Source organism: Pelodiscus sinensis, chromosome 6, assembly GCF_049634645.1.
Source record: "Pelodiscus sinensis isolate JC-2024 chromosome 6, ASM4963464v1, whole genome shotgun sequence".
NCBI lineage: Eukaryota > Metazoa > Chordata > Testudines > Trionychidae > Pelodiscus > Pelodiscus sinensis.
The window spans coordinates 71,351,542-71,363,677 of NC_134716.1; the positions used below are offsets into that span (position 1 = coordinate 71,351,542).

General features: G+C 40.4%; 1 protein-coding gene across 4 annotated transcripts in view; it reads right to left on the reverse strand.

Moving 5' to 3' along the window:
* Positions 1–1,155: 1,155 nt before the first annotated feature.
* The window catches only part of FAM81B (family with sequence similarity 81 member B), a 62,416-nt gene continuing 51,435 nt past the window's right edge, over positions 1,156–12,136 (reverse strand). For all 4 annotated transcript variants that reach the window (XM_075932122.1, XM_075932121.1, XM_075932120.1 and 1 more), the window contains exons 6-9: positions 10,205–10,311; positions 8,256–8,391; positions 4,274–4,466; positions 1,156–1,295 (exon numbers count right to left, since the gene is read on the reverse strand). In XM_075932122.1, the coding sequence (XP_075788237.1) occupies positions 1,162–1,295; positions 4,274–4,466; positions 8,256–8,391; positions 10,205–10,311 (570 nt within the window). In that variant the 3' untranslated portion in view covers positions 1,156–1,161. The remainder of the gene's footprint in view (positions 1,296–4,273; positions 4,467–8,255; positions 8,392–10,204; positions 10,312–12,136) is intronic.

Here is a 12,136-nt window from a genome sequence, read left to right on the forward strand (position 1 = left end):
TGAATATACCACTGAAAAGAAAGGTTTTCTTGTAGGAAGAAAAGTATATTTGTTACTGAATTGAATTCTCCTGTTATCTATACTGAGACTCATTCACAACTATGCTGAAAGAGCCCCTTCCTGGGGAATTTTTCCCTGTGTGCTGTCCTAGCCATACATAGAAAACCAGCGCCACTAGGATTATCCAAGTTCTGTCCCATTGGGTTTGCTGGAGAGAGCAGGCATTGGTCCCAGAGGTAATGACCGTACCATAGTATCTACCACAATTGAATTATGATAATTTTTTCCCTCAATCAACCCTACAGAACTGTCTCTGACATTAGTGGGGCTGGTATTTAGTGTGTACTGGTGTCTTGGAATCCTGGAGCCTGAATTACCAGGTAAACATATCTCCGGGTTGTTTCCTTTGTTAAAGTTGAAGCACATAAATATGTGTTTAAGATTCCATTTTACCCACTTTAATAATCTGGAACCTAGTTCTTACTATCACCCTTTTCCCATGAACTGGAAAAGCAGATTGGAAATAGATACCATATATCTGATAATGTGACAATTATCATTATTTTACCTTTGAACTATCATGTGCACCAGTTTCCTTAGCTGCATTGGATGACTTAACTTCTTTTTATTTCCAACCAAAATTACGCTGCCGTAAATGTTCTGCTATATTCAAGAGACTGAGATGAGGATTATTATGCTTCCTTCAACTGCCACTTGATATTACTAGGCTGAAAGTATGAGCATAGAGCAGTACTGAGAAAATGTAGTAAGCCTAATTTTAAAATGTACCAATGTAGAACCAGCATAATTTAGACTAGAAGTGAACTTGTTATACTTAAGACTTTCAGGGAGTTAAATGGACAAGTGGATCCTAAAAATACCCGAATAAGAGCTAACTTTTTGTGAAATATCCTTTTCAAATTTGTAAGTCCTTAAACTGTATTTTCTTGTGATACTCACCTAATTTCAATGTATTAAAACAGAAAAAAATCACCAAAATTGATTTTCTTTAGTGTTGCAATAGATTATGAAGGTTCTACTATAAAATATGATTTAAACATAGGAATAACATATTTTGGAGACATAAGATTTTCATTGTTTCAGTGTTTAAGCCTGCAGTCTGGTTATGTTGAGAAAACAACTGCAAATGCTGAGAAAGCTTCAGTCTTCCTGAAGTTCAGTTATCTTACATCGTATCTTTTTAATGTCTTTCTGGAATTTCTTTTTTTCTAGTTTCAGTTTTGTTGCTTGTATTTGTTGGAGTGAGTTGAGAGCTTCATGAATAGACTGAAATCCTGGAGAAAGAAAAAATAGGTATATTTAGTTAATTTATGGTCAAAGGCTTTTATGTACTCTGCAGTAAATAGCTACCTTTTAATCTTAAACCTGCTAAGGCTATTTTAATAAACTAATCTGTTTTATTGCATGTCATGGAGGCACTTGAGCCTTTGAAATGACAACCACCAGGGTATTGGAATCATGTCTTCCTGTGTTTTGGGCTGCACCAAACATTGGCAATGCTCCGAAAATTATAGAAATAGAAGCGGAACTTGCATCATATTTATTGGGTATGAAAATTGAATTCAATATGCTGTCCAAAAACAACAAAATTATTGTCCTGCTTGTTCTTGAAGTTTTTTTGGTCCAGCTGTGCCATGTCACTGTTGAAAGCATAGCTAATACATTGTTTATCCAGTAACTGATTTTTAAGTTTATAATCATGACTTTTGTACCCATGAAATTCTCTAATCACATTAACATGCCCTATGGTATTGAGCTGCTCCTGCAATTGATAGTGTGTCAGGAGATCATAGTACTTGGCACAGAAGCCCCTCCTGAAGTCAAGAGAGTTGAGTGACTGGGCAGCAATCATCCCACACTCTTATCAGTTGCAATTATGGGGCCTAATAGTTTTAGCCATCAACACTATGATAGGCAGAGCCTTTCCCCCTTCTTAAAACCTTTTGTGGTTTTGGTAAGTCATTGGGCAATAGAAAATTGTCAGCTGTTTTGCTTTCTGCTTTTCGGGACGTGTGGCCCCATCCCTCCTGGTTGCCATCCGATCCTGTGACCAGCTCTCCTTTAGCTTGCTTTCTCCAACTGGCACAGTGGGCAAATGTGTCTATTTGATAGGGATTGAACCCAGAGAAGCTCATTAGACCTCTCCAGTTTGGGACTGGGGGTGTGCTTCATCACAGATGCCACTGCATTAAGATTGTCTGATTCTGACAGTTTATCATCTGTTAATAGGTGGCAACCTCAGACAGTGACAATAGTTCCCATCAGGATACATACAAGTATTTAATTTCAAGCACTTGGATGCTAAATATTGGAATCCATGCCAAGAAAGTCAACATTTGAGAATCATTCTGAAGGAGAGCTAGTCTTCACTTGAAGTAGACACTACTTTATAGTATACTATGTGGTAACAATAAGAATAAAAGATAGTTTTGATGGAAATTGTACATACATTTCTGAGACAATATAAAGAGGAATTCAGATACTGCTTTTATGGAGGCCTTATAGGTACTTAAGTAAAAATTTAAAGGAAGAGGTTGGAGCTGAGAGGTATTTTTCTGAAACAGACAAACTTGAAAGCATCCCAGCTTATTTATGAATAATGTTTGTTTATACTGTGGTTAACCAAAGACTCGAAGATTTTGAACAGCTAACAGATTTATCCATCCTAGTTTGCAAATTACAGGGTCTCTCAAATTGCCAACTAATCCTTTCTGATGTTTGCTCAGTTTGGCAGAACAGATTTTTTTATTTTATTGCTAAAAAATATCTTAACCATGGTTTCCTGCTGAATAAAGTGCCAACATGGAAACATGCCAGATTAAACACCAATTTCAAAAGCCAAAAAGTGACAATGTGGAGTTCATTTGATCACTGCACCTCTTCAGATATGATTTAAGCAAGTAATTGAAGAGTATTTAAAGTTATAAAAAATCCAAACAGATTTCTCTCACATTTCAGACATTTCCAAGGTGCCTGTCACTGCAGTGTATAAGCACTAATAGCAGCTATTGAGACAGCATATTAGAAAGAAAGTGCTCTTTTTGCCTTTCTGCCTACTCTCTCTCCTTATTCTTATTTCTTATCATTCCCCTCAGATAGTTGGGAAAGAAACAGTTACTGGGGCAGAGTTTATAGAAAAGGTGGGTTTTGCATTTTGATTTGAATGTGTCTGGGTTTGGGCTTAGCAAGGTGATCTCTGACACAAAGTCCACAGCAACCAAGGACTTTTTGCTGAGGAGCTTGTTCTCTAGCACCTGCATTTTTTTAAATTCAAGGCTTTTCTAATTGCATCATCCTTCTAGATCCTGCCTTGCTAGGTTGTGGACTACAAGATGGTCTCTGAGGCAGCCACATGCAAATCCGTGAAGGGTTTTCTAGGTTAGAATTTGGTCTGCCAATGAACTGGCAGATGTCACTAGCATTCATCATAGAATACTGAACAGGTATCTGTGTGTTGGCCTGCTTAATTATCTGTGCACAGATTTGTGTTGTGCCATTCATTGTTGCAAGCTAAAACTACAAAAGGCCTTTGGTCTCAGTTACTTTACGTGGAAATACTCACAGCCACACAGCACCAAGCTAAGATCTCAATAGCAAGGGCTCCTGTCCAAATGGAAGGGCTGCAGCCTCCTGATGATGGCACAAAGGGTTCTCACCGTTGGATGCAGACCCAAATGCTACATTTTGAAAGCAGTTTTAGGTCTCATGCAATAAGCCACAGGTTAACTCTCTCTAGTCTGGCATCCTTGGAACCCGACCTGTGCTGAACCAGAGAATTTGCAGAACCACAGGAAGTCAATATTGTATAGCAGCATTATCAATACTTCCACTACTTGCTGTGCTCTTAGAAGACATTTAGGGGTAAATTAGGGCTAACTAACAGCACAGAAGACTGAGAGCTAGGACTGAAAGTGCTAAACAAACTTTATGGGACTACAGGAAACTTGGCCACACCCATGGTGCACATTTGACTAACGAAAATCATGCCGGATCACAGATACTGATGTACCAGAGAGTGCTGGACTAGAGAGGTTTGACCTGTACTAAAAGACCATGGAAAAAGGAAAGTGGAGTAATGGGTTCTGGTGGCCTATTGTAAGGTCTGTTTGAAGCGAGGTAGGGGAAAACCTATTTGGGAAAAAAGGCAACTATATGGGACTGAGAAAGAAGTATGTTCCCATTTGATTAGGAAGCACTTTCTAAGGGACCAAGATAAAGTCCTGTACAGCTATAACAAATAAACCCTTCTTACCGGATCTATATTCATTCTGGATTTCCTCCAGCTCGCTCCAGATCTGTCTTTCAAATCTAGTAATTCTTGCATGCAGTTTATTTTCATCATTTTTTGCCTGATTCGGCACCATTTCATTTTGCTGTGATTTATTGGTGCTCTCTAGCTTTAGTGAGAGTTGCATGTTTTCTTCCAGTTTCTTTTCTGCTGTTTCCTTTTAAATAGATAGCATGTGAACGTCATATAAATTCCATCGTAAATAAGGCTATATCTACACTTATGGCAGTCTATAAAGTGCACACACTGGTGTACACGGTGAGGCATTGTTTAGGTGAGTAAAGACTCACTAGAACCTTATGGTAAATACCCTACATAGCTAAATCCCCAAGCAATGCCTCCCATGCCATGTACTCTTGTTGGGTTTTGCAGAGCAGCATCTCCCGTCTTCTGGAGCCTTTTCCCACTGCAAGGAAAGGCTTTGGGAATGGGGAAAGACTCTAGCAGCTTCCCACTGTTGGAGCTTTTGCCTGCCATTGAGATCTGCAGGAGCCTTTCCCCCTATCAGAGCCTTACTCGTCCTTACCTACCCTGCATCCTGCCATCAGTGTAGAGAAGGCCTCAGAGGATTACACTGCTCACCACAAAGTTGTCTCTTGACTGGAAAGAGTGAAACTAGGCTTCTTAACCTTACACTATTAACTATATAAATGTGTCTTTACAAGATATCCTCCAATTCCCCACCACCACCCACATACACCAGAGGGTTAAGACAAGGTGGAATGGATGCTGGTGTAGGGCATTTTTTAAGAACCAGTATTTTAGTCTTTCACCTTAGAATAATTGATTGGAAACTCCAGTGCAGTTCTCTATTAATGTGTTTATCTCACACAAAGCTTCCTAACCAAACTGCTAAATGTTAAGGAGCAAATCCGGAGACCAGGGCCTAGCCTGAATAGCAAAAGTAGATTTGCAATCAGGGCATGGAGAGAAATTCTTCCCCACATATGAGCCTAATGGCTGCAATAGCTTCTGAAGGCTATTATACAGCTAGCCACTGTGGGACATGAAGGGAGGGAGTAGGTGGCTGCTGCCTTCTTCCACCCCTACCTTGCTCTGCCCCACTGCAGCACAGAAAATCCTTGTGAATCACAGCAGAGTCACGCTATGGTCTGCATCCCCAGGCCTTACACAGCAGAACTGCACATTTTCACTGCCAGGGGGCCCTGTAGGGTAGCAGGAACAGTGGCAGAATTTGCTTCTTAATTAAAATGTTTACAAACCGTGCAGTGTTGATGAAACCTAACCAGAGTGTAGTATGTTGGTTTAAACAATCTCTTTGCATGTACAAATATTGAAATTGTATACAGGTGGCTGATGAAGTGAGTCATTTCCCAGAATAACCTACTGCTGTTCTGAACGTGTTAAATAACTCCAACCTATAACATGTATTCTGTGTTCAAGTTCATACAGCTTCGGAGTGAAGAATAAGCGATAGTATCCTATGTTTAAAATTTGCTGAGTCTAGACAGTAGGATGGAATGGTTGGCTACATATTTATAGCCTGATTATTAGTGGTGCCACACAGTGTTCCCTCAATTTTTTTCCAGACGTGCAGAATACATTTTGGCTGTGTCTAGACTGGCCAGTTTTTCTGGAAAATCAGCCGCTTTTCCGGAAAAACTTGCCAGCTGTCTACACTGGCCACTTGAATTTCCGCAAAAGCACTGATTTCCTACTGTAAGAAATCAGTGCTTTTTGCGGAAATACTATGCTGCTCCCGTTTGGGCAAAAGTCCCTTTTGCGCAAAACTTTTGCGCAAAAGGGCCAGTGTAGACAGCTCAGATTTGTTTTGTGCAAAAAAGCCCCTATCGCAAAAATGGCTATTGGGGCTTTTTTGTGGAAAAGCGTCCATGGCCAATCTAGACGCGCTTTTCCAAAAATGCTTTTAACGGAAAACTTTTTATGTGCACTGAGGAATATGCAGATGTGCACCACCAGTAGAAAGCCACTGAAAGCTATTATACAGCTAGCCCTGTGGTTCATGAAGGGAGGGGAACTCTGCCAATCAGCTGGGTGGTATTTGAATCTTTCATGGTCACAGCTTACATAGCACACTGGTGCCAAGTACTCCCACAAAGATCGGAACTTTAGTGAATAGCATTGAACATCCCCCACATACACTGCTGTCACCTCTGAGGTTCTGCTTTGAAGATTCCTCTAAGTCTCACCTAGTCCCACCACAGCATTTCCAGCTGTGTTTTGTGTTCAGTTTGGCTGCTTCAAGAGGGAGTGGGTGTGTAAAAATATGCTCTGCCCTATTTCTTTCACTTAAAAGTAGTGTTGTGAGCTCAGGCTAATGTCAACTCTGTATGTTTTGGCAAAACTTTTGTACAAGACCTCTGTACAGAGATAATAGCACTGCACATAGGTGTGCTGTCTAAAAAACACTCACAAAAATGCTGGTATCAGAGGCAGCAAATTCTACAGCAACAAAGATGCTGTGTTTTATAGGGCTGGAAATGTTTTCAGTGTTTTCTCTATTGCACTGTATCATCGAATGTAAATACATTTGATTTAGTTAGTACAGAAGATGACTGGATGGAATAAATTATAGAAGCACTAGAACACTTATCTGGCTTTGCCCAAGTCCAGCCTGAGGATAGGGGAGGCGGGCCTCACAAGTATCCCACAAGCAGTCCCCTCAGGGACACGCAGGTCTCCCACCAGTCCTCCCTGGGTCTGGGACAGCAGTGAGGAGGGAAGAGTCAAACTGTGATTCCTGTGTTGCCTGGGCCCCGGTGGTGCTCCAGGGAGGATCCACAATGGTGGGGCGGGCAACGCTTTATTCCTCCTCACCCCCGCCGGGTTCAGCATTGGGACAGGGGAGCCACTTACTTGGGCTGGTGGCAGGCAAGATGATAAGTCCTGTCCCCAGCTGGCTACTCCCTTGGGCTACATCTACATTGCATCTCTCTTGTGCAAAAGCCTATGCAAATGAAGTGCAGATTAGCATATTGCTGCACTTCATTTGCATAATTAATTAGTCTGTTTTTGTGCAAGAGGCTTTTGTGCAAAAAGGAGCCGTCTACATGCTCCTTTTTGCACAAACCCCCTCCCCCCCTTGCGCAAGAGCCGTTCTTCCTCATTTTTTCTTAAACCCTGATGACCTTGGTTTAAGTTAGGATAAGAGGAAGCTGCATACCAAATTTGGTGGTCCTAGCTCTTACCATTTCAGAGGAGTTCTTGAACAAACGGATTTGCACACAGACACACACAAATCTCTAAAATATGTATATAGATTTTGTTCAAGATTCAAATTCAAAGACATTTTCATATGATTTTTGTTTTGAAGGACATTGTCCTGTGGTCCACACACCCAAAATCATAGCTGCTTTTGAGAATCATAATAATGTATTTGATGATGAAACCTGAAGTAGAATGTAGTGTATCAAACGGCTCAAAAACTTTTTATACTTAAAATGAATTACTTAAATATCAATTTCTATTATTCCTATGAAATTTAACATTTGGAAAACTGTGAGGTTCTGAACTGAAATACATTTATGAAATTATGACTAGACAAATGTTATACATCCTACAGCTCTCACATGTGCTCTAGAGACCTCTGAGTCTTGTGTTTGTAAGAAACAAAGGAAGAAGTTAGATAAATATACCATATTCTCTCCAGAACTATTCTTGAGATGCAAAGAAAGAATCCCTAATGCAGCTGGAAGGATGTTATGCTGGAAGTTTGATTTAAGCAGTTTAATAAAATAAATCTTCATTTCCTGACCCTGAGAACATGCGGAATGTTTTAAAATTTTTCTTTTAATTTAAATGTCTGGAATTTTTTATGGAATATAAAAATCTTTGTAATATTTTGTACATAATCTGTACACAATCTTTGTAATCTTTTGTACAGATTACAAAAATCTTTTGTAATCAGTCTTGGGAGATCTATTAATTGATACTGATTTTATCAGTCCAGGATAAAACATCTTACCAGTCTCTCCTTCATTGCATTAAGAAACTGATTTATATGGTAGGCTTGCTCTTGCTCAGATCGCCTCAGCTGGGTTTCTGTCCACTTTCGTTGGTCCTGAATTTGATCCCGGAGGTCATTTAGAAGACCATTCACTCTAATATTAAGAAAAATTAATCTTTTATCAATAAAACTGAGCTTTAGTTAATGTTGTGTGAAAGTCTTAGTCACTTGAGTAAATTGTTAAAATGATTCCAGATCTCCATAATGGTTTCCCAACCCTGAAATTCAGTATAAGTCAAGACTGAGCTAGAAAGGGAAATATGGAAAGACAAAAAAGAACTTGATAGAAATGTAGCCGTGTTAGTCTGGGGTAGCTGAAGCAAAATGCAGGACAATGTAGCACTTTAAAGACTAACAAGATGGTTTATCACATTGCAGCATAAAAAGACAAACATCTAAAGCATACAGCCTCTCTAAATAGACACAATTCCCAGCTATGATTTATTAGTTCTTGTTAGCCTAAATCTCACCTCTGAGACTGCTCTCTTCTCCCAGAATCCTATATTTTGGTCACTCTGCATGTAAGATCCCTCTCTATGCATGTAAGACTTCTCTCTCTACTATCTCTGCTTTTTGGCCTTCATCCTCTATCAGCTTCTGGGAATCCTCCAGATTCCCATCTGCCCCCAAAACACAGAGAGTCTTGAACTCTCACAAGTTCTTTTTTAGCAAAATGCAGGACAATGTAGCACTTTAAAGACTAACAAGATGGTTTATTAGATGATGAGCTTTCGTGGGCCAGACCCACTTCCTCAGATCAAATAGTGGAAGAAAATAGTCACAACCATATATACCAAAGGATACAATTTAAAAAATGAACACATATGAAAAGGACAAATCACATTTCAGAACAGGAGGGGGATGCAGAGGAGGGGGGAAAGGAAGGAAGGTAAGTGTCTGTGAATTGATGATATTAGAGGTGGGGAGAGTGGGATGTTTTTGAGTTAATGGTATTAGAGGTGATAATTGGGGAAGCTATCTTGATAATGGGTAAGATAGTTCAAGTGTTTGTTCAGTCCTCTTTGGAGAGTGTCTAATTTTAACATGAATGACAGTTCAGAGGATTCCCTTTCAAGTGCAGATGTAAAAGGTCTTTGTAGCAGAATGCAGGTGGTTAAGTCATTGAGAGAGTGTCCTTTCTGGTTAAAATGGCAAGAAACTGTTTTTTCTTTGTGATCTTGTCTGATATCTGTTTTGTGGGCATTAATCCTTTGGCGAAGTGTCTGAGATGTTTGTCCAATGTACATAGCAGACGGACACTTTCGGCACATGATAGCATAGATTATATTTCTGGATGCGCAGGAATATGTGTTCTTGATCTTATAACTCACTTGGTTAGGTCCAATAATGGTATCAACAGAATGAATATGTGGACAAAGCTGACAACGGGGTTTGTTGCAAGGAAAGGTCCCAGTGTTGGTATTAGTGTGGTATTTCCTGTGGTTGTTGGCAAGAATCATCTTGAGGTTAGGTGGCTGTCTATAGGAGACTATGGGTCTGTCTCCCAGAGCCTCTTGGAGTATGGTATCCTGTTCCAGTATAGGCTGTAGTTTATTGATAATGTGTTGGACAGGTTTAAGATGGGGGTTGTAGGCCGACTATAACCAGGAGGCAACCAGACAACTCTCGAATACCACATTTTACAAACCTCTCCCCTCCCCTCTCCCCTGTATACAGTGCCTTTTGTATTGATTATTTCATCTGGGGTGGCATTTAGTGTTGCTTCATTTTGAAAACAATCGTCTTCCATTCTATATTTTTAAAGTATGATTGTATTGTATATGTCTTCCCTCAGCATTGTTGAATGCATATATATTGATGGATCTGTTTTGTTGTTTCATGCCAACACCATTCAGACTACAGCATTCAGAGTGCATTAATACAGTTAAAAACTTTCCAGCACCTACTTGAAATCCAGAAGTTGCAATTCATGGTGTTGATCGCCCTGGACTGTCTTTAAATGAGAGTTTTGTTCCGAGTTGGAAATTTCAATCTTGTCTAATAGCCGCATTACCTAATGAGAATTCAAGGGGGAACATTTTCATGAGCCAAAGTACCAGCACTTACATTAACAGTACATTATGACTACAATAGCTAGGAAACCAGCCTGAATTTAAGGTGGGTGTGTAATTGAAAGTGCTTTTTCCAGAATTAATTTCATTGAAAGCTAAAGTTGAACTTCTTCGACTGTATACTCTGTTCTCTTTGGACCTTATTGTACAAAATGTTTGTTGATATTTAACTCCCATTGATGTCAGTGGGGACTGACCCCTCCTTCCTGCCATCCTCTCTCTCTATATATATTCGAGTTGTGTGCATCTGTCTGTTTGCACATCTGTTGGTGAGTCTATTTGTTCAAGAACTCCTCCTAAATGGTAAGACCTATGTTCACCAAATTTGGTATGCAGCTTCCTCTTATCCTAAATAAAGCAAAGTCAGGGTTTGGTTGTGCCAGGACAACCAGAAGCCCCAGGAAAGGGACAGTTTTTCATAACATGCAAAGAGAGGGGCTGTTCAGAGGGATGTGATGCTGAGAGTGGTCACTGGGGGCAGACGTACCATCAAGGGAATGGCCAGCAGTGCTGGGGCTCTGCCATCTTGCCTGCCAGCACACTGGGTAAGTAGTCCCCTCTCCCCAAGGCCTTTCCATCCCTCCAGACCCTTGGCTGCAGCACTGGAGGGGAGGAGAAAAGGCCTCAGGTGGCAAGAGGAGCGATTGGGGGAGAAAAAAGGCCCAGCAGGATGGGACCTCCCAATCGTCACTCTTGCACACAACTCACTGCTGCTGTCCCCAGCCTCCTGCACTGTCCCCACATCCCCAAGGCCCTACCCTGACTCCTGCACCCCGCCCAGATTCCTGCCCAGAAGGACCTAGGAACACTGAGTAAGTGTTCTAGAAAGGTCTTCCATAAGGCTTCCATAAGGCTTGCTATAATGGCTCCCAACTCTTACTGAAACCCATGATGATATACTGGCAGTATTTTTTATAGTATTGCAAATATTTCGTGCTAAATAAAGGTGTGGTGTGGAGAATTTGGGATGCAGTCTACCGAAACTGGGAGGCCAAATCTGAGAATATTTGGAATACCAAGAGTTTAGTTATGTTCAGTACATTTGGCAGATGAACTTCATTAGGGCTTAATGTAAAGGCAATATGATTCTTTGTCATATTATTTATGCCTCCTTAAAGATTCCCTACATTCTGTTTGTTTTTTTTCTCTTCTGCTGCACATTGAGATGATGTTTTCAGAGATCCATGATCAATTTACTTGAGTGGTAGCAACTAATTAAAGCACCATCATTTTATATGTATAGTTGGGCTTATGTTTTCCAATGTGCATTACTTTGCACTTGTCAAGACCGAATTTCATCAGCCATTTTGTTGCTCAGTCACCAGTTTTGTGCGATCTTTTTACAGCTCTTTGCAGTCTGCTTGGGACTTAACTATCATAAATAGCCGTGTATCATCTTCATATTTCCCCCCTTACTGTTTATACTTTTTCCAGAAAATGCATGAATATGTAGAATAGGACTTTTTCCAGAAAATGTATGAATATGGTCCAGTACAGATCCTTGGGAGACACAGCTATTGACCTCTACCCATTTTGAAAACTGACCCTTTGTTTTCTGTCTTTGAAGTACTGGTCTAAGATGGGACCTTCCTGCTTATCCCATGACAGCTTACTTTACTTGAGAGTTTTTTGTGAGGGATCTTGTCAAAGGCATTCTGGAAATCTAGGTACACTACATCCACTAGCTCACCCTGTCCACATGTTGTTTGACTCCTCTCTTCAATAGATTTCTCTTTACAAAATCCATGTTGACTCTTCCCCAACAAA